Source organism: Solea senegalensis, linkage group LG19 (genome assembly GCF_019176455.1).
Source record: "Solea senegalensis isolate Sse05_10M linkage group LG19, IFAPA_SoseM_1, whole genome shotgun sequence".
Classification (NCBI taxonomy): Eukaryota; Metazoa; Chordata; class Actinopteri; order Pleuronectiformes; family Soleidae; genus Solea; species Solea senegalensis.
The window spans coordinates 149430-175199 of record NC_058038.1 but is presented as its reverse complement, the minus strand read 5'-3'; the positions used below and the strand labels follow the sequence as shown (position 1 = coordinate 175199).

Sequence of the window (25770 nt, the reverse complement as noted above, 5' to 3'; positions counted from 1 at the left end):
AATTTGCCATCACCTAAAAATGAAATGCAGTGAAGCATGATAGAGCTAGTTCAGGGCAGTCAACTTCACTGCAAGCTTCACTCACCATAACCTTCCAATTTGGCAGTCCATTTAAACTTCAACTCTTGGCATCCATCTCTCTGCCCGTAATTGCATTTGTCACCTCGTTCCAGCATTTCACCCCTAACCCTGTAGGCTCCGACCTTTGGTGTAAGATCTTTGCTCACCACTCCTCCATCTCATGGATACACACACTGTGGAGAGTGATGAAATCAGATCTTAGACACCAAACTCAAACATGTCTCCTGCAGCAGTAAATATTTTAACATACAGAACCACAGGCGCTCCGTCTTGATGTTTGTTTTTCAGGATTCAATATGCACTAGCTTATAGAGAGATAGAGACAGCGCCACCTACGGAGGCGGAGTCAGACGAATAAATCGATTGTTGTTTTCAATATGCATCCTCACCTCGAGACGCCACTAAATCTGTGAGGCTGTGTGTATTTGTGGGGGATGGAGCCCTGACATTTGCACTGATGTGCACTGAAATGGAAAATCCAGTGCAGAATGATAAACATCTGTTTCTCACCTCAAAACACAGAACAATTCCACTCTGTGACTTCACACAAACATATTTTGCAAGGACAACCACTTATTGTTTTTGGGTTCAGGTTAAAGGTCAATGGTTCCACTGGTTCAGAGGAACAGAATTATTAACGTCAGCACCTTTAGTTTCATGCAGACGTCAGCTTAAACCCATTCTAAACCTGATTGGGCAAATACAGTAATCCCTGAGAGGGTTTTTCAGAGGTGATGAGCCGTGGTCTACATGCTACCTGCTGATTGGTCTGACACATTTCCCCTCACTTCCCAGTTCTCCCCTTTTTCCTGTTAAAAGCAGAGAAACCTGAATTGACTGACTGAGAGCTGCCCACAGAGGAGCCTGCACACAAAAACAGGATTAATAATACAACACAGGGAAGATAATGAGATCACATGGTCACTTTGTTTGGCAGTTCCTGTTGAAAATCAAAGTCACAGCTCAATTCCAAATGCAATTATTGGTCGACCGTGCCACTTGATACTTTCCCCATAAGGGAGCAGCAAATAGTTTATTTCTGTTTTGTTGTTGTTGTTTTTTATCAATATCACTTTTATTTCTTATCCAAACACTGCCAAAGTGGTCACTTCATACTCTGGTGCCCTTAGTTAGTCACCTGTCAAGCGACTGTGATTAACCGACAGACAGCATTGTATTTAAAGATGGAAAACCCATGGAAACTATCCTCCAGTGCCACATGTTACCATGTGACCAATATAATCCCTGTGCAGAAACAATAACTAATTAAGAATAAGAAGGGCAAAATGGAGTTTTATCTTTGAATTTTAAACTGTCGTTTAATAGCAGTAGTAAACGTGTGTCAGTCTTAGTCATTTCCTTTCCATTTTTTAATTTGTTAAACAATCAAAGTCAAATACAAGCTATAAAAAAATATATAAATTTGACATCGGTAATGACTTGCTGTCCAGATGCTGTTCAGTTGGTTTTGCTTTATGCCAACCCACTACAACGCTTAATTTCCTCAATCATTTTACATTTCTCCTGATCAGTTACACCTAAAAATAAAGGACCAGATGTGAAACTCACAGCTTGTGTCTTGTTTTTGTAAATCAAAACAGCTTTTATTTATTTTTGTTATTGTTTATAGCCCATAGCTTATTTAGTTTTATAATTCCGCTTCTTCTTTCGGCTTCTCCCTTTAGGGGTGGCCACAGCCATCTTGTCTCTATGCCTTGTGTCCTCTTCTGTTACACCAGCTGTCCTCATGTCCTCCTTCACAACTCCTTCCTCTTTTCCTCCTGCCCAGCGGCTCCATCTTCACCATCCTTAGTCCAATATAATCACTGTCCAAACCATCTCAACATTGCCTCTTTTTTCTTTATTTCCAAACTGTTCAACCTGAGCTGGCCCTTGAATATGCTCATTTCTAATCCTGTCCGTCCTGGTCACTCGCAACAGAAGTTTCAGCATCTTCAGCTCCGCCTCCTGTCGTTTAGACAGTGCCAACTGTCTCTAATCCAGACATGATAGCAGGTCTCACTACCATCTTGTAGACCTTCCCTTTCACTTTTGCTTGGATCCTTCTGTCACACATCACCACTGACACTCGTCTCCACCCACTGCACCCGGCCTGTTCTCTCTTCATCACCTCTCTTGTGCACTGTCCATTGATTTGGATGCTTGACCCCAGGTACCTTCAACTCATCTATTTTCTCTACCTCTATTGAAACAGGGGAATCTCATTTCAGGCCCAGTCATTTATATTTAAGTAAAATCTGAAGCTGAACTTCCCTGGAGGTGACGTGTTTGCTGCATTTATCCACTCACCTCGTCTCAAATTGAAGCTCAGCTTCTACTGGTTTTAATGCACCGTGCTGTACATGAATAAAGAAAATAGTATCAGATAACAAACAGCTGGTTATTAAAAAAACTAGTCAAGTTCTAGCAAATATTTGCTGTAATGGAGCAACTATCTCTGCTCTACTCCTTGCATCTTCACCACACACACATATTCTGTCTTGCTCCTATACTAACCTCCACTCCTCTTTTCTCCAGCGCATACCTCCACCTCTCTCGGCTCACTTCCACCCGTCCTCTGCTCTCACTACAGATTACAATATCATCTACAAACAACATAGTCCACAGAGACTCACGTACTTCTCTGCCACTCTCGACTGCCTCACATAATACCACAGTTCCTCTTTTGGCACCCAATTATAAGCTTTCTCTAGATCCACAAAACACAGGGCAACTCCTTCTGGCCTTATTTCCACTACTCCAATTTAGTTTTAAATTCCATCCATCCATTTTCTACCGCTTTATCCTCCACATGAGGGTGGCGGGGGGGGTGCTGTGCCAATCTCAGCTGACAACGTCGATAGGCGGGCAACACCCTGGACAGTCCATCACAGGGACACATATAGAGACAAACAACCAGCCACTCTCACACTCACACCTTTGGAGTTTCCAATTTGCCTTATCCCCATATTGCATGTTTTTGTACAGTGGGAAGAAAGAAAATGCAAACTCCATGCAGAAAAGCCCTAAACCAACCGTGTGGCCCTGGTTTTATAATATCAAATTAAATTGAACTGACCTCTGCCCCTATTAAAGTAAATACTGTATATCACAGATCACTTTCAGTGCTTTACAGACTCTCTACTGACAACAATGCTCTTTAATGATATGTCATTTATGGTTGAATTTATATTCCACACTATTGTGGCTTTGAAGAAATGAAAGAACAATCATTGGTACAACTTTAGATAATATAATTGTAATTTAAGATTCACTTCATACCTTTTCTGTGAGCTATAAACAAACCATTTCTTTCAAAAAAAAGCATCAGTTGCATACTGAGGGTGAACCCGTCTCTTTGGCAGTCCATACACAACCAAGAACCCAAATATTAGACTGAGGTAAGACTTTTGTTATCTATAGTTCATCTGCACTCCAGCATCTCTCGTCGTAATCCTATTACACTCCTATTTAATGCATTAGTAAAGCGTTTGAGTACAAGTTTCTCAGTCGCTTCCCTGTACAATCCGAGGCTTGAAATATTAATAGTGCAATTAAATCTCGCTGCACTGATTGAGACAACCGTACAAATTACTGTAATTATTTTAGAACCACTTAACTGATAAAGGACAAGTTCACTAGTATTCCTGACAAAGTGCCGCACGTGTCAGACTCCAACTCAGAAGTCATTTTTTTGACACACATTATGAGAGGATTAAAGGAAGAATTACAAAAGCAAGCAAAAAAAAAGGCTGTGGTATTTGTCCTATCAGTCTCGTCTGCTGTATTCTTTCTTCCTCACCTGTTTGTGCCTAATGTCTTTCCCTAATATCAGTTCTCCTCTTTGTCCCTTCCTCTTTTCTTTTTTTTACCCCTACTCCCTTAACGTTCACCATGTCTTTTATTGCAATTTGGATTCTTCCTGTGCAGGAAGTGCTGGCTTCATTTTCACTTCCTGGGCTCCTGTGGACATACAACATATGTTCGAAAGCTAAATATGGACCTTATTTTCTTCCTGCCAGTGGAGTTTGTAGTCCAGAAATGCTTCATGCTGTGCTTGTCCTGTCTCACTGACGCCGTCTTAAATGTTTTTGGCTGCTTTCTGCGATGACTGCATTTCGTTTCAACCGCAATTATCTTTCCACCAGTTCTATGAATTCTTTTGTCTCGCCTCTCTGTCTCGTTCTTTCAGCTGTGGCTCTGTCTGTTAGTGATATCGTCACTCGCGCGAACAATAGAAAGAAAACAGTTTGGGCAAAAGGGAGGTGACTTCTTTTTCCAGGGCTGCAGCAAAAGGAAGGACGCACCTGACAATCAATGCTTTTCTCAGAACTCCTTTTGCAGCAAAAAAAAAAAACTGACTGAGTCGCTGTCTTTACACCTCGTGCTCTCCTATAGTTCTGTGCAGACAGCAGGCTCTGAGGTAAACAGGGCAGACAGGTTCTCCAGTGGAGGAGAAATGCTCACCCAGTGTGGGCCTGTACACTCAGCAGAGCATCTAATTGCAGTGATAAATGAGAGATGTGGGGGGGGAATATGTGAATATGCCGTGTGTGCACACATATGCACATATAGGTTTGCGCAACTATTCCTCCGAGGACACTGAGAAGGTCCTAAAGAGGCAACAAATAACACGAAAAATACATGCATTATGTTACTACAAGCTGCGTTTTGAATTCAAGGTTTTTGCTGTATCCTTACTTTAGCATGAACAATTTAACAACAATGATCTTGTTAAGTATCTCAAACACTTTCCATCCTTGTAAGGTCCAACGCTGCGACATAGGGCTTGAACCAATGACTTTGAAGTTAAGCATCTCATTTTCCTCCACTTCTAGCTGAACTAGTTGTGCCTTAAAGGAATACTTCCCCAATTTGCATTTAGCTACTGTATGTGTTACTAGAATAGAGGTTGTATTTTTGAAAAATTGTGCTTCCCAACCTGAGTTTCCCCTGAATTGAGAAATCGTCATTGTTTTCTTTGTTACGTGTCCACCAGTGACACTTGGTCCTGTTAGCACAATTGTTAGCAAAGATGGCGGACACCGTTTACATTCTGGGAATGAGGTCCCGTCCGCCTGCGAGCGGGTTTAGAAAGTGCAGAGTTAGCGTTGCAGTTTCCCAAGTGTCACTGGTGGGTGTGTAACAAACAAAAAACTGAGGTTGGGAAGTACTACCCTATTCTAGTAATACAAAGCTAAATGCAAATCAGTGAAGTATTAATATGTGATATTTTGGCGTGTTTTTTTCATTCTTTTGCTTTACTGTTGATCTATCACCGTGTAACTCCAGCCTATATTATTACGTAAAATGTATCCTATAAAAGAAACCCTATGAGTTAACCCTGACTGTTACTGATTACTGTGCTTTATTCAGGACAATACCCAACAGATATTTTGTTTATATCAATCAGTGAATTGCAGTGATAAAAAAAAAAAAAAACTAAGTTCATTTGTTTTGGCAAATTGTGATTAATCCAAGACATGTACACAAATTGAATGCTTCAGCTCTTTCTTCCGGCAAAAACAAAGGCTTTGAAATTCACAAGTGTCTTCACAGTGTACCCTTCACTGCAAACCTTGTGTGATGCATAATTTGAATTTCAGTGTTTTTCAAGAGTTCTCTCCGTGGACTCGTTGCACAGCAGGCCTCAGAGGCTACAGCCAAAAGCACTTAACACCGAGACCCAGCTTTTAAAAAAACTGGATCTTTTAAACACAACAGGCATCAGTCGTGCATTGAATCCACTCAGCACCTTTGACATACTTCAAAAACGCTGACTCTGGTCAACTAATGACAACGTCGGTAAATGCATATTGGCTAAAGTCTCTTTTTAAACTGTAAGAAACTAAATAAGAAACTAAATGATTCATTTTGAAAATACCTTTGCCAACCATCAAAACGGTTTTCAGTAAAAGAAAATTGCAGAGGCATATATTCAACTTAAACAGAGACGGGGCCAGCTGGAACTTGGACTTTAAGTCATTCCGTTGAAGAAATAAGCGGCTGAACCACCACATCTCACTTGAAATACATCTTCCAAGGCATAAACCAGTCACTTGACATTGTTAGTGTATTATTTTTCCACTATAATCTTACCAAACAGCAGACCAGGTGGTTGAGGGAATCAGTCAATCATCCATCATGATGAAAGTGCAGTGAGGCTGAAACTAGCAGTGTCAGCACAACTCCCAATCTCCTGGTTTCAGCTGTCACAGCTTTCTGTTTCCCTGCACTGCTGAGGTAAAGTAGAAGACACGGGGGAAGGAGAACAAATGTTCACAAACAGTGATATGCACACGATGGTAAATGTTCACATGGGCTGCCAAAATGAATTGAGAAGTGTTTCCACTGCACTTGCTTGATTAATCCATCGGCGTCAAAGAAATAGGAAGCTTCTGTACATGAGAGTGAGGTAGAAAAGGTAAAAAAAACGAGATACGGAGACGGGGACTGTAGCAGCTATAGCATGCAACCACACTCAACCTGACTGGAAAAAAACAACAAAAATAATACTTCAACATCATCCGGGCACCAACCTGATAATATATAGTTGACAAATTTCAGCAGCACCTCAGTTATTCTTTTGTTGTGCCACCTCCACAGCCTGCCTTTATCTCTCAGTTTCTGGAGCCCACGTTACAATCAATGGAGCCGGACAACTCCCTGGACGGCTACCAAGAGCGGGTCTCTCTCTATAAGGCGTAGTATCAGGATAAATGCGTCAGGGAAGGGGGGGGTTAAATAAATGAGAACAAAAAACCTCATTCAGACTGTTATAAGTGAACACAACTCATATCCTGTACACACTTCATTTTAAAGACCTTGCAGATAACAGGGGGCAATTACATGTTCACTCACACGTACTTGTTTGTGCACCCACCGGTAACACTCGGCACACGCACACCTCCACCCTTCTGCGGTGACATTTGAAGGACAGTGGCCTTCAGGGAGAGCTGGTTTTTTGAGAGGTTAAATGAGGCGGAGGGCTGCCTGGTTGGGGGGTGTGAGGTAAACAACACCTCGGAGTTCAGTGTGCATGCCTAATGTGCTCCCTCGTACTGGTGGCTCTGCTGGGCAAGGCTGTCCGATGACAAGCTGTCTAGAGAAATCTCCTGCTCCCGCAATATCTCACAGCTGCAGTCTCTCACGCTGTTGGCTTTACTCAGTCCAGCTGTCGACATCAACTCTGTAGCCCCCCCCCCTCCTTTTAAAGCTTAAAACTCTCCTGACTTCTCCTGCTGTCACAACAGATACTCTTTTAAATGTTCTGAACTGAACCGCAGCCTCTTGCTTACCCAAAGTTCTCTTGACATAAAGGACATAATAAAAAAACTTTTTTTTCTTGTGGGGATCACTTTAGTGGTTTCATATCAGCAGTCAAATAAACACTGAATCAACACCTTTGACTTTGTACAATTTTATGAAATACATACTAGTGATATAATCATGGTCACCGGCAGCAATGCACACATGCAGATCAGCATACAAAGATATGTACAAATGTGAATTGTACACTCTTGAGGTGTGTTCAGGCCAAAAGCAAAGCCAATCTCGGAGGCAGCATGACAGCGTACTAATTAAATGTGGGCGTGCGCACAGGAAAGGTCAAGGTAACGTGTCCACACACACACACACACACACATTACAAATGCTGAAACGTACAATATAACGTGGTGTTTGCTGCTGAACTTGACTCCACAAACAAAGACGAGGAGGGAGAATGTCAAACCATGACTCGGAGCTGTAACGCACACATACGGTACAAAGGCATAATCTGCTCACACACACACAGTCGATGCATCGTTAGCTCGTTAGGGCTAACGCCCGGTGTGTTCGGCTGTTCTGTAACATATAAACCGGGGGCACAGAAACACTCCCACTATCAAAGTTGTGCAAACAAGAGGGAAATCAGCTTTGCATTCAGCCTGAGCACACCCTTACACCCAAATTTTTACAAGTGGTTTTTACCCCCCGACCTGAGTTGAATAATCTCATTTATTCACGTTGTCCAAATACAGTCCATCTCTGTGCCGAGACGGCAGAAGTGCTATTTGACTGGTTCTAAGTTCAGACAAGTAGATGCAAAAACAGACAGTAATGATTACTGTTGTATTCTGAGGAGATAAAAATCACGTTGACATCATTTACTCAGGGCATACACATAGAACATTTATTGCTGTGTAGTCAAGCTTTAACCTTTGATGCCATGTTCACTGACACAAGGATTTGTCTCGCAAAGATAAAATGACACATCTTTGAAACTTAAACAGCCCTTGGTTGCTTTATATTTCCCCTCTTCATCCGTTTACTCTCCAGGTATCTTCACCAACAAACGGGACACAGAAAAACGCCATTCGCTTTCCCTACAACCATAAACACACACTCTTTCTCACACACACACACACAACTGTCATTTATCATGATAAAACATAGTCACACTGTAAAAGTTACTTTGCATGAAAGATAATGCTCAGATTTCCTCTCATCACCTAATTCTTTTGGAGGAATTAAAGAAAAGTAAGGTAATGATCAAAATACAACAGTCTAACTCTAGAAATTAAGCTTACAGATGAGCTTCCCCTCTTGGATAGAGTAATTAAGTGGCAGAAGCCAAAAAATATGTTTGCATTAAAAGATGCAAAGCTTTGTTCACTTTTTCACTCTCAAGTGTGATACCAAAATATAGTGTAAAGGTTGCTACAGTATACTGGATGTGTAAAGAGGAAAAGGAAGAGAAGATGGGTGCACGGTCATCAAACAAACAAAAAAAACAAAACATGCTGTATTGCAATCCAGGAACCATGCTCAAGGAACACTAACGTGTCCATAATCGATATGTTGTGGTGTAAGTCTAAAATTAAAGCTTTGATAGAGAGACGGTTTACACCTTTTGTGTGTGTGGTTTTAGCGTAGGAGGCTAAAAAGCAAATAAATTTCCTTGTGTGCAGCAAGCAATGTCTGTGAGCTAAGTGAGGGCTAAGTGAATATGGCTGTTCCCATCTGTGGTTGACAAAAAAAATAAATAAATCCACAAGGAACCAATGTTCCCCAAAGAGAAATGTGCTGGAGGGAACAATCACTTCAGCGCATCAAGTCTGTTTGAAATTTTTTGCTTAGTTGTTCTATACACCGTCTACATCTTAAAAAATGTTAGAAAACTGGAAGCCACTAGCAGACAAAAAAGTCCTAGAAAACAAGTCAAAGAGACCAGATGGGTTAAATTAAATTGGGACAAAGTAATGGCAACATTTGCACGTGCCTATTCTCTTTTTTCTACAAAAATAGTGGAATAGAAATGACAAGTTTATCACCTAACATTGACATCTTGATACACTTTTGTATATGGATAAAAATCTTGGTTAAATGCAAATCCATCATGCAGTCAAAGTCCCTTGCAAATGGTTGTGTCCATTCACCTTAAATCCTTGCTGAGAGGAAGAGGCATTAAAAAGGAGTGTGCTCAAAGTCTGACTTTATCATCCAGCTGCGAAACCAGGATCTGGTGCACACGAGACCGCATCGCTGAGTCTTCTGATGAGGATTCCAAAGCGCCATCCAACCTTGCTCTTCTTCATACTCATTTCTTCATGTTTGAGTGCGTAAGAGACTGAAGATAGAAGGGAGAAATTAACCAATTTCAAGAACCACTCCATGCACGGCGATACCTACGCACTTTTCCTTTTCATTTTCAGCTGCCACTCAAGACCGAGGTGACAGAGGCACAAAGCTTTGATCAGTCAATACCTATCTCTTCTTCTTTTCTTTTTTTTTTGTTTTTTTAAATAAAATAAAATAAAAACAGATAATACAGACGTATGGTGAAATGATAAGAATGATTTAATTCATGCCTTGGATACCTGAGGCATTGCACTCACACACATGCACACGCACTATGAGCACACTCATGAACTCTCCTCCACCTCACATTTTACTCTGATCTCAGCAGAAGGTCCTGTGCCGGAGTGAGTAGGACCTGTTGTTTCCGTCTGCCAGGGCAGATGGACATTAGATCCGCTTTCTGCTTTCCCAGCAAAACAGATGACCTGCCCTCTTTTTTTTTCTGAACCTTATTTCCGACGTTTTCCGCCCTATCTGCGCCGCTGCCTGCATACTTGCTGCACTGCTTCTGAGACATAAATCAAAACAGTCTCTCTTGGCGTGAATAGACATTTCACTTTGGGTACTTCTATTTTTGCTTTTTTGAACCTCAGACAACTCGAGCCGACACAGAGCGGACGAAAGTACAGTAGGACAACAAAAAGACTTTTAATCTTTTCTTCGAGGTTGAAGCTCTGCTTGTCTCTGCTCCTGAGACCTCCCTAAAATGAATGGGCCTCCTGGTGATGTGAGCAGAACCTTCCACATTGCCCTCTACAGGTACAGACTTTTAAGAGTGTTGTGAGACCCAGCGTCCTCTCTCGGGCCTTAATTCAGCAGGCCACCGTCTCATGAGCACACCATAACCAAAACCACTCCCCTAGGTAGCATAAAAGTGCACATGGGCTTGTCACAAATGTATAGACAGGGGTTGTACAGGCGAAGATGAGGGTTTGGTTCTGGAATACAGGGCATCATCGAGCCTGCCTCTCGCTGATGGGAGCAGAGAGAGCAAGAGGGACAGCAGTGGGTTTAGATCCAAGGAATGGAGAGACAAAGGGTAAACAGTGGGTTTCATCTGTTTTCTCGACAAGGCCCAAATGTTGTTTGGCTTGAGCTCTTCCCCTTTAATCCTTGCTCTCCATCTTTTTTCTCCACTCTTCCATCTCCTCTTCTCTTATCAACTAATACCCCTGTCCAGGGGTTGGCCAATAAGCCCTGGGAGTCCATAAGCTCGAGGCCCAGAACCTCTCTGCGACCCTCCTTGCCCCGGGATGACAGCAACATCCCGCCTTTGTCCAGGCTGCCTGTGCTGTTGCACTTCTTTACTGCCCCCCCTGCATACACCAGAGAGCTGGGTGACAGCAGTGATGTCAGTGACAAGCTGCTTAGTGTCTCTGACAAGTGTTCACTGTTGCCCGCTTGGCTTGAGCCACAACCACCAATAGACGATCCGATGACTATACCCAGGTCCTCATCTGAAGGGTCAATAGAGTCCTCATGGGCGTAACCTGGGCTTGTGCTACCTCTCCCACTGCTCTGACTCCGCTGATGGCCCCTGATGGCCTGAAGAGTTAGAGCCGGCGCGGGGCTGCACCTTGGTCTCGGGGTCTGCACTGATGAGGTAAGAATGGTCTTCTCTTTAGGCAGTGGGCACACAAGTGGCAAGGGAGCTGTCGGCAACTCCACGTTCTGTGGCGGAGAGACGCTGAAGCTCAGTCCCTCTTCCAGGGTGGTTTGGAGGCTGCCTTCAGAGCTGCCTGTAGCAAGGGATGAGTCACTATGGGAGGGGTACTGGAGAGGCAAAGGAGAAAAGGGGAGTGGTAAAAGAAAGAAGCACATGAGTCCAACCAAGAAAAACACTAAATCTACAACAGAACAGTTTTTGTATATACACATTTATTATCACCAATCTCTTGTCTAGGTAAGTCACTTTTACTTAAAGGTCCAGGCTTTATGAGGAATGATGTGAAGGACCGTTGCTTAGACCTATCTGCTATGAGCTCAACATCAAGTCTACACCTCAATGTAATATCACCGCTGTTGTTTAGTTGTGTCCAGTTTTCCAGTGTTTTGCCCTTCTGCTCCCTTCCCCCTACCTGTGTACAGAGCATCTTGCTATGGACTCCTGGGGAGCGGAGTGAAGCCCAGGAGGCTGGAGAGGTCAGTCTAAGTCCTCTTGTCAGCCTCAGGCTCCGACTCCGAGGTGCTGGGATGACTGCTCCTGCAGGGTGGAAGAACTCTGCAGGCAGATGGGAGAGATAGTAAATGCCACTGGCTCCTGTTTGTCGTTCTTTGTTTCTTTCCTTCTTTCCTTGTGGCTGTTCCTGGACACACCACCTCGAGGAGCGAATACATGCTCTCCATTTCTATCCTGATATCAGTTCCTCGATTATTTCCTATGATCTAGTCTTTTTGCATGAGGATGTCTTTTCATGTCACAAAGTGCTTCTCCTTCTTATTCTTTTCTACATTTTAGGGACCTAAAGAAAATGTATAGTTACTGTAGTTTCAACAATCCATCACCTAACTGGTGTTTATGTTGTGGCTGATCAAAGTATCACCACCCACCATTTTATACGGCTTTCTATTCTACAGTTTGATCCTTTTTGGCTGCTGTTGTCACTTTTATTAAAGGACAAATGTTGCATTATTAGAGGATGAACCCATTATTTTTGACAGTATAGGAAGGTCAGACAACACGTGACACTAGAGAGGCATGCTCTGAAAACAGTCATCGGTCATTGGCTGAACTGTGAGTGTGAATACTGCAGCAGTTTGCATGTCAAAGTGTAAATAGTTCACCACTCTGGAGATAATGTGCTGACATTTTTCTCTACCTCAGCTCATCTGCTCAAGAGAGGGTACAATTTCACTCAAGCAAGACTTTTTATGATCAAATGATTTGATTATTGTGTGTCAGACAGACCAGAACAATAAATCAAGTTAAATGTTAGTACAGTTCGTACAAACAACAAATTAAAACTACAGTATTGATATGTTTCTTTGAAAATGCGCCTGGCAACACAGCCAGCATGACTTTTCTATATTTACTCACCGGGGCTGCAGTGAGGTGAGCACACAGGCGGTTGATGTGTCTGCAGCTCCATCTCCTGTAGCGTCGTTTCCATCTCAACACCAGTGCAGAGGGCACTGCAGGACTGGCCCAGCCCCTGCACCAGGCTTTGCACCACTGTCTGAGTCTGGTGGCCTCCTATATGACTTCCCCCACCCCTGGCTTCTTCAGAGCTGCGAGAGTCACTGCTGCAGCTTTTCTGGAAGAAAGCAGATAATTTGACATTGAAGAGAACGTCTTGATCTTCCAGGGCACATGAATGTGTGATATTTTCCTTATTTTTTAGAGGAGTGAATCAGATATGTAGAGGTTGGTTACAAAATTGTGTTTTTAAACATTCTTTGACTTTCATAGTCACAGGTGTAGCTTGGGTGTGTGTGACATATCTGAACATAAGACATTCGGTGAAGTGACAACTCCTGGTTCAGCTAAAACCAGATGGGAATGAATAAAGCAAAAGAGTCGACCCTCAGGCATCCAGCAGATATCAAACATGGCCTCTAATTCACCTCATCCCTCAGGCTTAGTGCTCATGAAGGGGTGAGAACTGACTATGAACCACAACAGCCTGGTATTGTCATGTTAATCTTATACAGTACATTGTACCAATACATGTTTGGTTATGCATTTCTTGCAAAAGCAGGAGGCAAGCAGCAGATTATGGCAGAGGTTTGTTTGGACTGCACAATCATCGAGTGCTTGCACGGTTGCTTTTCTGACCGAAAAATTCTCACCTAATCCCTAACCTTAGTTGCCCTCTCACCGCCTACCTCTCTCTTTCTTCCCCATCCTCTAATGAGCTGCTTCAGATATGCATGGTAAGGCTTATCTGGATATCTACAACCAAGGACCATTACCCCATTACAAAGACGGATGAATGGTAAGGTATGGGGATACAAGGGTTATGGAAAGGTGCAGTAAATGCATGCAATTAAAAGAGGGGTAAGAGAAGCAGATAAATGCAAAAAAAAAAAGGGCTGAATGGGCTTGATGAACACACAGGCTTTCAACTACGGAGAATATGGTGGTAAGATTTATTAATGAGAAGGTCTGTGGTGGGAAGAGAGTGTGGAATCTCCAAAGACAAGGCAGTTACCACCGATACAGCGAGAGGAGGAGATCATGTGGATTTTGGAGGCCAGGATTGATGTCTATATTCCACATGAGCGCTTACAGCATAGCCATTAAAACATTTTGCAATGGTAATTTGTTTTCAGCATTGAGTAGAAAAAAAATAACATCAGTGAGCCTCTGCCAACATTTCTGGTGCTCATCCTCTTTGGGGAGGTAGAAATACAAAGTGCATTGTTAGTCTTAACCACTGAGCCACTCCACCCCCATTGTCCTCGTCAAATACGAATTGGTGCCCACACTAGAAGTTAAACGATGACTTTGTGGTACAACTAGCACTGCAGTGGTCAGTGGACTTCTGTTTCTCTAAAGTTGTTTTTACAGAAGACAATCGCACACGGGCAAGAAGCAGGATGTGCTTGTAAATTCTGTGTAAAGATGATTACAACATTGGCATTAGATCAGATGTGCCCTCAATTGTACTATTTCTAACTCCAAGTAAAATCTAAATCTGTGCGTCTTGCACGTGATTATCGGGCTGAACGCTCACATCCATATTTTGTGTGTGTAATGTGTACAATGGAGGAGTCATGCTGCACTTCATTCAACATTCAACATTTTAACAACGACTGCAATGACAGGACAACCTTGTAAATCACAAATACTACAAACGCACCTTTTTACTCCCAAACAATGTCCCCACTGTCATTTTGGTCTTACAAAAAACAAGTGCTCCCATGGAGTTTTCAACAATGTACTTACTAGTCCCACTTCAGTCTGCATGCTCACCTTGCCCTCCTGTGCCAGGAGCTGGTAGGCAGTATGTTCATCCAGGCTGAGGTCGTCCGGTAGGGCAGGGGATGAGGACTTGTCTGACAGTTGCTCTGATTTTAGTGACGCCTGTTCAATCTCTGCCATCTTGATCTGCTGCAAGGAAGCGAGCTCAGTTATTCACGTCTCAGGAAGCATTTTACACTTCCCGGAAAAATTCATTGAACTAATAGAACATGATTTGCGACTTTGGCACGAATCTGAAGACGTAACATTTAATCATGCGTCTGTCTTGAGCATGTGCTGTATGACTTGTTTGTTCAAACAGTTTGCCTTGTAGGCCATGATGAGCTACACAGAGAGATAGGTGAAACCTCGGCCATGCCTCGACATGCGTCACCAGATGCTGACAATTCAAAGTGGCCAAAATGCTCTGTCACCTGCCTGTAAAGAAAGCAGGGTGAGAGATTTCACAAAGGAATAGCATTTCTTTGTCATCATAGTCTGAACAAATGTTTCCCATATATAAGTAAGAGGTAAAACATCGATATGTGGACTAAGAGTGTCTCAAACACAAATATACATTGATATGGGTTTTCTTCTGGCATTAGCCTCTCCAACTCTCCCATACAGTAATTCTAATAAGACAATATTAGTAAACACTGAATGAGTGGGAAATGACAGTGAATGAATCCAACAGTTATTATCTCCCTCTGCCATTTGTTCACATACATCGGTTCCAGCTAAGTTTATTTCATCGCTGCTGCTGCAGGTTAGTCTGCCCATATGGCTCCTGAAGTGGGTTTGAATTATCACCGCATGAATCCCCTGTAAGCTGAAGCTTCTCGGCTAACAATCCTATCACCTCCTCTCTATGCAGCACATTTTTGTGCACAATTTCAAAAGGCAACGGCGAGCTGGAGTGCAACTTCAGAGATCTGTGCGCGCGCCGATGTGCCGAAGCAGCGTCACATCAATGAATGGCTGCAGAGAGTGAAATTAAGAAGGGTACTGAAATAGGGCCCAGTGAAATGCTATGGCCTAGTAGCGATATATTAACATGTGCCAGTAGATGAGAAAGGGAAGGAGGTTCATACAGGAAGATTCATGGCTTATATGCAGCAATAAATTACCACTGCCCGAGCCCCAAAGGGGGAGGAGAAAGAAAGGAAAGAGAGACAGAGAGAGAGAGGGATACAAAGTGAGAGTGGGTAAAGTAAGAGAGCAAAGCTGAGGCAAAATAATGCAAATCTTACACTTAAGGCAACACATAGCAGTTATTCTGTTTTATACGAATACATCAGTGCCCACTTTTACTGCTACACTATGTGGCAGCTCCACCATTGCAGACTTTCTCTGTGTCTCTAAAGTACAGTGTAAATAACGTCCCTGCCAGTCATTGGTGGGTAATGGTCACGTCACAGTGGGTGCAGGAGAAGTTGCTACACAGTGGCTTCGGTATATCTGCAGCAATACTGAAGGTTGTTCACAAACAAGATAAGGAACTCGGGCAAGAACCTATTAAAAAATGCTCACTCCAGCGTCAGCAGTTAGGCACCGTTTGCAGAGAGGCAATGAGAGGGGAAGATTTCAAAATACTGTAAGAATGAGCGGCTAATATCTCACGGCCATATCAAGTTCCTCCATGGTCCTAATCAGGACAACAATAATACAACAACAATAATGTTAGCGTTGCCATAAGTGCACACACAAAAGTCAGTGAAAGTGAATTTAACTTTTGCCTGCAACCTATCCCTATAAACACCGTTAGTGAACACAGGAACCTAGGGAGCAACGGTGGTTAGGTACCTTGCTCAGGGGCACCTCAGCCCTTGTACTGTCCCAGGATTCAAACTGACAACCCTCTGGCTCCGGCGGCTGGATTAGTTGTTTTTCTGCCCGAAAAACAGTTTCCAGCAACAGTCAGTGGGAGCATGTTTGAACAAAAGAACTGGCCTCGTCTGTCTCTTACTGGAGTAGGTCATACGTTCTTATTATTAAGCAGTGACTTGATTAATGTCCTTACACACACACACACACACACATACATACACAATAACGCTTCACATACAGCAAAGGTCATCTGCATCAAACCCACACAATGTGAGGAGGGGATCAGAACACAGGATCAGATACTGTAATTCAGAGACAGAGCGAGTGATCACCCAAAGAGCAGAGGGACCACGGGGATGTGGGCGGCTTGTAAAAGAAGCAGGAAAAGATTGATGATTTGACAGCATCTGTAGACAAGCAGAAATCGCGACTGACAGGTGAGGAGGTGCGGAGTCCATTTATTGCTTCTTCTGTGCTGACCCACTGCACTTCTCATAGTGATGGACATCACGGACACAGGACGGGCGGATTTGTTAGTAAGTGCTTTATGCAATATCTCTAGTGTAAGAAAAGGAAGTGGCATGTCATAAACCTCATCAATCCACATTGCTGTGCAAACAGAATGTTGATCACATGTGTAGATATTAGATATTTAAGGGCTGACGTTCTCTATTATACTGCATCATACTAGCACATGCGCGCTTGAGAAACATTTTTCATCCGGACTGCTCGTATTGTATGTGTGTAAAAGATGAGTGTCCCTGATGCAAATGTGCATGCATGCAAGCTGGTCATGGTGTGTGTGTGTGTGTGTGGGTCTTTTTAACCAAACACACACACAATAGTAATAAAGTGTGAAGTTGCTGTTTCTACATATTTGTGAAATGACTTGCATTCAGTATGAATTTATTTCAAAGTGGACCTTCAGGTTCATTTCTCTGCAGCACATAGGGACATTTTTTACCAATCATCTTAAGGCCGCCATGACACAGCTCTTTGAAGGCTCATAGCCTCCACATATTTCCATATTTCTAGTTGAAACCAGCTGTAAGGGATGGTCTCGATGCCTTCTATTGATTGCCGTTTAGCCATTTTAACTAAACACAAACGACAGCCTGCTCTGTTGTGGTGGACGTCTCACCATCACCGTTGCCGATATCTGCATTGTTAACCAAAGAGGAAGCTGAGAGTGATGTTTTTGGGGAAGCAGATGATGAGGATGAGGAAATTCCTTTAGTGAGACTATTATGCATATGTTTTTAGGAGATTGACGAGAGTGGAGAACGAAAGGTGGCTTGCGCTTCACTATGATGGAGTTGATGCATTTGAAAGGTGTGTCATGCTGGGAAGGGGTGGAGCATCAAAAGGATGATTCAGATCAGTAATAAAAAGTGGCCTCTCAAATACAATAGGAAACGGCTTCTTTTGATTTTATTAAACATTTCATGCAACATATACTGTATGAGATTGATTTTTATGTCAGGGGCCTTTCGTGGATCAGTCCCGACTGACCCAAGCACATCAGAAAGTTGAACCATGACCAACATTTGCTCCAGCAGAAATAAAAGTTTTTAAAATATCTTCCTCTTATCTCTACCAGGAACGAGTAGAGCGGCAGAGGTGTCAGTCGAGGTCTAACAGGTCCAGGTTTTCTTCCGCCTTTCTTCCTACTTTTCCAGTTTCTCTGTCACTGTGTTCCCAGTGCATGTGCTGCCAGCTTGTCAGATGCCGTTTTATAAGAAATGTATATATCCTCTGCCCCAACATCAAATCTCATCCTGCCGAGCCTTCCTTTCCTGCTGCTTTAAATCTCCCAGTCCTGCTCCACCTGCCATCGGCCTCTTTGCTCTGCTGCTCATTTTCCCGCACACTTGTCATTCATCTCGCAGCGTTCACCCCAGCCTTATCAGCCGGAATTTTCCAACCCGAGCCTGTCCTCATCTTCCGTGTCCAAACAATCATAATTTGTAACACCGTGCTAACCTTGTAGCAATATCCAGCGGGCGGTCCTGGCCCTGCGTCTTGTGTCTACTGAGCCGAGATTGCAAACAAAATCTAAATGTGGCACCTGTGTGAAACTGCAGGGGCGACAGTGACAACGTGAGCCTCTCACTTCTGTGACTGCACTGATGTCCTTCCCCGCCACCAGACATAAGGTGTACCAATTTCAATCACATGATGCAGTCAGTTCTGGCTGTTATATGGACAACCAAAGATGGTGCAACAATAAGTGAGGATAACTGCAAATTACCCTGCATTTCCCTTTATTTGCTTTAAGGTAAAAGGTATAATATTTGCCTGACAGTGATCAGGTTAGTTTTGCTGAAAGGTGACATAGAATGCTTGTATCGCACATATATGTTAGTTATGGAGGTCTACTTACATATATTAACTTGTTTTCATGATTAAAAACCTCCTAATCGCTGCAAACGAGCCGATCAAAATATCTCCTCACTGACGCTCTCGTCAGCCGCGCTGTTTCAGACCAAAACCACACCCCTAGAATGTGGACTGTGTTGTGATTGGCCAGCCAACGAGAGCTTTCCCACTGTCCTGTGATTGGCCAGGTACCTGGAAGTGACGTAATAGATAGGCCAGCTCTCAGATACACAGCTCCCCCTAATCAAATTAAGGAAGTGCCGATCCGCTTCGCAGAGCCCAGGAAAACAATACAACACTATTTTCTCAGCAGTGGCTGAACTTTTTGTTCTGAAACTGTAGGGTTTCATAAACGAGGTAATGACGCAGGTACACACACAAACGCAGCGTTAATTGGAGCTTCCAACACTGACACGATCTCTTACTTTTAGTATAAGAAATAAATAATGCGTGAGTGATTCTGAAATGTTTGATAATGTTTGACAATGTTTGACTGGACACACTACACCCTGCGTGTTTGCGCACATGTGTGCTACATGAATGTGCGTGTTCTTAAGTCGCTGGCATGGTACCTCTTGTGGGTAGCTCTTGCAGTCTTTACAGATGGGCGGCGGGGATGAGTAGTGGTGGAAGACAGAACCAGAAAGGTTGTCGATCATCAGCATCTCCCCCTCTAAGGTATCCTTGATCAGGAGAGACACGCTATCCAGCCATTGGCTCTCCTGGAACATACATTACACACACACACACACACCCACACACACACACAGACATAACACACACACAAAAAACAAACACACGGGACGCAGGCCGGCAGACCAGTGTTGCACGCAGGTGCAAAACGTGCACAAAGAACACGCAGGGAAACGCATAGACCATTCAAAGGGTTATAAAAATGCGCGCACACAGGTATGATGTTATATTGACTTATTTATGCACAGTCACCCACATGTATGTAGATTTCAAATTTTAAATTAGATTTAATATTCCTTTCAAAAACATCTCAGACACAGCAAACTAGAACAAATCCCCTGATGACTTTGTTGGCCTTCAGAGCCAAACACTGTTCCCCAGTAATGTGACTACAAAACCTCCATTAGCCACGTAAAACATCATTTTACTATCACAGCCTTAAGCCCTGAAAGTGGTGCAATTACATTTGATATATTACCTCAATTAGGCTGTTCAATACCTTGTTGAAACAATTTAAAATTTCAGCATTTGCTTTGTACTCGGCATGATTAGGATAAAAGCAATTCAGATGAATCAGTCGGCACTTTTGCCTGTGTTAAATGATCCACTCTGGCTTAAATCTCAGATCCTGGCAGAAAAATGAACCTGCCCTTTACAATGAATTGTACGCACCGAGCCTGCAGAGCATTCATAACAGTAAAAAAATAAATGTATTATTGTGAGCAGATATAGCCCAAAAGACAACGTGGGACGAGGTCCTCAATCCCAACACGAGGCTATTTTTGTGAAGTATTTCTACCGCATTAGTTACAGCACTCAGATCAGTTATGCAAACACACATCTCTGAGTCACACTGTTATACTACAATCACTCGTGGCTCAGATTTAGTAAATGAGTGGGCTAGAAAACGCTGTCCTCCCAGTGTTATAAATGTCCCGACATCATTGAGGATAAACTGACTCGGCCATATCCAGCTCCGTGTGCAAGTGTAGATACTGTACTCTCTCACACAGGCAGTCCAGTCCCAAGACACTTCACTATGTGTATGTGCAGCACTTGATATATAACGTTTGATTGACTGCGGTGGCCTATGTGCTGCCCTCCGTTAATAACTGTATTAGTGGACAACAATGGAGCCCATCGACAGGAAATGGAAGTTTGAGAGAGAGAGAGAGGGAGGTGTGAGAAGAAATTAATTACAGCCTCTATCTGACTGTCACTGACTAATCTATTATCTCTCCTCTCTGACCCCTTCCCCTCTCTTTCTGCATGTGTGTGTGTTACAAGTCTTTCACCATACAGTCAAAAATGACTTCTTCACTGTGTAATATAGTTGTGGCTGCAACCCTGCATAATTATGTTAATGATTTGTGATCATCATCATTATTATTAGAAGACTAAATATATTTGAGACAGCACAAAAAAAGAAGAAGACGTGTATTTCCATGAATAAACAAATTACAGTCATAGTGTTGTCGCATTTTCCACACTTCTCCAAACAACAAAGGACCTGTGCTGTGCAGATCCGTTGTATTCAAGGGAATGAGAGGGCGACTGAGTGTGTGTGTGTGTGTGTGTGTGTGTGTGTGATAAGCTGCTGCCAGTATGTTCTCTGTGGTCTGCATTAAGTTTCTTTTCTCAGCCAACACTGTTAAAAATGGCTTCATGACGCCAAGTTTAGCTACAAAGGTGAAACTCTCCATGGCAGCCGATGACTCATCCTTATATGTGTCTGCCTGGATATCTTTGTCTATTATTAGTAATTAGAATGTGTTTGTCTTTGAGGCCCCGAGTAAAAAAATAAGTGACCATCTACTGCCTGACTGTGAGGTGCATGTAATCCAACTATAATTTCATCAAATGTACCCTGAGCGTGAAGCGCAGCTTGCGTCTCCACCTCTCCTTGCTATGACAACAGTAATAAAAGGAAAAAACACTATTTAAAAAATAAAAGCCCTAACCTTGACTTTTATATGTTGAATATCACTTTGACAGTTTGGCTTCATTTTGGAAAATACCTAAATTCTAGCTTCACGCTATTAAATTTTAATTGATTTCTTCACACAACTCAATCTACTTCTTCTTCACGCTCCACCCTGAGCTCTGAGGTCTAATAACAGGCAGCTTTTAGATGTGCCAAAATCCATGAACACCATTGAAAATTTTAAATAAACGCTTTTAAAGACCCACCTCTTCTCCTTGGCCTTCACTTCGGGATAAAAATTGTCAACCCGGAGACTTCCATGTAGTTATTACCATTTTATTATTCTGTTATGTCACTATTTTACGGTTTTAATTCTATTTTTTTTATTGATTTTATGTTTTATAATTTTATGTTGCTGTGCCTTTGAATTTGTAAAGCACCTTGGTTGTTTTTTAAATGTGCTCTAGAAATAAAGTTGACTTGATTTGACAATCTGTTCAATGTTTAATAATCTGCCTTAATCTGCCTCCAACCCTGCCATAATTTTATCAGAAACTTCTGGCCACCATTGATATCGCTGCTGCTAACTTAAAGGGAGACAATGTAGGATTTGTTTGCGACAGTTGCAACAAACGATAGCGTTTACCAACTGTGGGGAGAACCCGAGAGCAAACCCTACATTGTGTTACTCTACAGCTCTCAAGTTCCATCAGTTTTAAAAGAGCACAGCAGAGCATTACAGCTAAGACACTGCTGGATTACATCTGGGATTCAATGCAAAAGGATTAGAAGTTTTGAATAAATGTGATTTTTTTTATATATATATATAAACCACAAGAACAGACTGTTCCTGATCCCCCAGATCGGCCTGAGACATCTACTGTACGCTTACAGACACACATGCCCACGCACATAAACACAATCTCTCTCTCTCTCTTTCTTTCTCTTTCTCTCTCGTGTTCATGCACAAACATACACATACTCACTTGTGCTGGTGAGTACAAGGTCCGGGTGGAGTTACAGGAGTTGTACTGTCCTTGGTGTGCAGTGGCCACTGAGTGTTGCAGCTTCCTCACTCCGTCTCCCTTCTCACCTCGGCCATCTCCTCGCTCCCTGGCTGCTGCCGGGCCTCCAGGTCCTGGTGCGACACTGACTAGTCCTTTCTCGACAACCCCACCCCCACAACTGGGGGCACCCATGCAACAGAGGGTGCCCTGGGCCAGCTCCAGCTCAATTTCTGCATCCATCTCCGCCTCCTCTTGGGCCTCCTTGTTGGAGTCGTCCAGGTGCTTCATCAGCACGGCCACCACCACGTTGATGAGCACAAACTGGGCGGTGAGCACGAAGGAGACAAAGTACATGGGCGAGATAAACTGAAGGCTCGGATTGCAGGCATAGTCCACATCGGTTCTGTGGTCTGGTGGGCACTCCCGCAAGGTGTCCTGGTGTCATCGAGGCAGATCAGTGAGGAAAGACATTGAGGACAAGGTTGGTCAGGAGGAGATGGAAGAGGCTCATAAGAAAACACAAAAACATATAAGCCACGGGTGGTATTTTATTTTGAAGGTAGAGGAAGTGGATATAATTAATCAAAGACAACACAATCACTGTAATAATGGAAAATGTATTGTCATTTCACATGAACGTGACCAAGTTCCTTTTAGTTAATTATATAACATTTGTAACTCCTGTGTTTCTGACAAGTTATATAATTGTAAAAACCATAAAACACACAATTGTTGTGCTTCTACTTTTTACAGCAGAGTTCAGTCAGAGCAGAACCAAAGTGACAAGTGTTTTCTGGAGGAAGTGCACATATGTCATATAAGCAGGGACACCATAAAACTATTTCAGCCACCCGAAGCTGAAGCCGCTCTTTTATATCTAATTTGGCATGACAGTTACGCAGTGAACACCTTCTTTATTGCCTTCACTCCCTTTCCATCTTTTTTTTTATTTCCACATTTTTATTTTTTATTTTTTGCTGTAGTTTTTTTCCTTCTTTTAAAGAGGAGAAAGCACAATAACTGGTCAGGGCTTTTAACTCCTTTCCTTTCCTCGAACTGCCACCTTATTACAGATCACTGCAGCTTCCTTTTCTCTCCACTGCCCTCTTACCTCTCATCCTCTGCTTCGGTATTTTCTTTCTCCTCTCTCCTCACTGCACGACTAATTATCACTCTGCCTTACCTGCTTCTTACTAAACCAAAGCTGATCTCTCTCTCCTGCAGCCCAGGTAGTAATTTGATTGCTAAAATGACAGAGATTTACTCTGGGAGGTAACATCTGCAGCCCACTCTTTTGCTTAATGACTCACTACCATCCGCAGCACAGTGTATTCAGTGAGTGCTAAATGGTCCACGCCTGACACGCTGCAGCGTTCCCATTCCCCTCGCAGCATAGGTGTGCGGGGTAGTGGTCATAGCTGTGCTGGTAGTAAAGGTGTGTACAGGAAATTGGTGTGCTGTGTGTGTGTGTGTGCGCGTGTGTGTGTGTGTGCGCAGTGAGGCCCATCGGTACAGAAATCTGCACCCACAGTGCTGAACAAGCACATTTCCATTTCATCAGCAGCCATCACTAGAGCGAAAGATGAGATCCTGACAAACCCGAGTCTCTCTCAGACGTCTACTTTATTTTCAAAAAATGCTTTTGAACTCTAATTCCGATGTGATGTTTGTTCAATATTCTGCATAATCAGGCCACGGGTTAGTCTGTGCACACTGTGTTATAGAAAACAAAAACAGCATCTCTGCCTCACTTGTTAAAAATGCATTATATCCAGGCAAATAAAAAAAATGCCACTGTTTTACCTTCATGATGCCATTCCAGTTGTCGCCCGTGGAGACTTGAAACAATGTAAGGAAAGCCATGCCGAAATTCTCAAAGGTAGCGTGACGACTCATACCCTCACATGGGTAATCTTGATTGCAAACTGAGGATACGAGAAAAGGAGTATAGATAGAGGGGGAGAGCAGGTTGTTGGATCACAGATGAGAGAGAGGAGAGACAGAAATGGAACAGAGAGGGAAAGGAAAAGCAGAAGACACTTGTGAATGTGAAAGCTCGGCATTTATTCTATCATTGCTGTTTGAAAATGTGAAGGAATGCACAATTTTTGTCACTAAGCCGCCTGGATGACTGTCCAAACAAGCCAACTTTGTCTGCGCTGTGAAATAAATAGCAATGTGAGCAAACACTAGTTGTCTTTGAGCTTACAGCCCAAGATAATCTTTGAAATGGCCTCAAGAAAAGTGACACTTCTCACTAATCTGTTCTCCTGCCAAGCTCCAATGGCATTGTTGCCACTGGCTGCAGCTGCAGCAAAATAGAGAAGAAAGTATATCCTCCAACTTCAGTTTGGGTATTTTAGGACACTATGATTACTGTGGGAATTGGTAGATTCTCTAATGGCTTGCCCGACTGCAGGAAAACTGATGAACACGAATACAGGATGAAAAGGAAATGACCTTTTCATGGTAAAGACGAGTGATAGCACTCTGAGACAAAGGCCATTCAGTTACACACTGTGTCAATACACTCCCTTGTCTCACATGGATGAAGGATGAAATGTTTTGATGAATTTAAAAACCGAAACATTCACCACATCCCAACAGAACACAAAGGAGATTTTAGATTTAGGTACAAGTCAGCACTCTACACCCTCATTCCCTCGTCAGTATGGTGACACATTTTAGAAGAATAGTGGTCATTCCTCTTAAATTCAAAGAGTGTAAACACTGTCAAAGGCGACTGAAAGCTAATCTGAGGATTTGTGGTGGACCAAACCTTCTGAGACGCTTTATGTAGGATTTTCTTTTAATTTGCCACCATGCACGTGCAGTACGGTTCAGGGATTAATCCAACTAGTGAAAGAGCTTATGTTCATTACCACATGATACATGACAGAAAGCATTCACACTGAGATCAAAATATAATCCAAATAATTAAGAAAATCTTTATTTTTTTCTCCTTCGTTTTTTTAAATCTATCTACTCTAACAGTTTAGCAACACAGTGTAAACTGACTGGATGCCTTGTGGTGACCACAACACCAGCTATAAGTGAGGAACATTTATAAGATGACCAATAATCGACTGAATAGACGGCTTATCTGTCATCACTGTTAAAGAGAACACTGTTTATGTAATATTTACATGTTTCATGTGACAAAGCACTAAAAGTAGATGTTGTTGAACTTACCTAGTTCTCCAAAAAGCTCTACTCCTAAGGCGGCGTAGATGAAAAACAGCAGCATGAAGAGCAGGCCCAGGTTACCCACCTGAAACACACAAACAAACACACACACACACACACACGCACACAGAGCAAGAGAGTATGTTATT

At 42.8% G+C, this 25770-nt stretch overlaps 1 protein-coding gene across 4 annotated transcripts in view; it reads right to left on the bottom strand.

Annotated features, from left to right (window-relative positions):
• Nucleotides 1-7426: 7426 nt before the first annotated feature.
• The window catches only part of cacna1ia (calcium voltage-gated channel subunit alpha1 Ia), a 130250-nt gene continuing 111906 nt past the window's right edge, over nucleotides 7427-25770 (bottom strand). For 2 of the 4 annotated variants that reach the window (XM_044050397.1, XM_044050396.1), the window contains exons 30-37: nucleotides 25628-25706; nucleotides 24239-24360; nucleotides 22415-22870; nucleotides 19384-19533; nucleotides 14618-14755; nucleotides 12740-12956; nucleotides 11781-11923; nucleotides 7427-11475 (exon numbers count right to left, since the gene is read on the bottom strand). In XM_044050397.1, the coding sequence (XP_043906332.1) occupies nucleotides 10756-11475; nucleotides 11781-11923; nucleotides 12740-12956; nucleotides 14618-14755; nucleotides 19384-19533; nucleotides 22415-22870; nucleotides 24239-24360; nucleotides 25628-25706 (2025 nt within the window). In that variant the 3' untranslated portion in view covers nucleotides 7427-10755. The remainder of the gene's footprint in view (nucleotides 11476-11780; nucleotides 11924-12739; nucleotides 12957-14617; nucleotides 14756-19383; nucleotides 19534-22414; nucleotides 22871-24238; nucleotides 24361-25627; nucleotides 25707-25770) is intronic. The other 2 variants (XM_044050398.1, XM_044050399.1) reach the window with 2 other exon arrangements.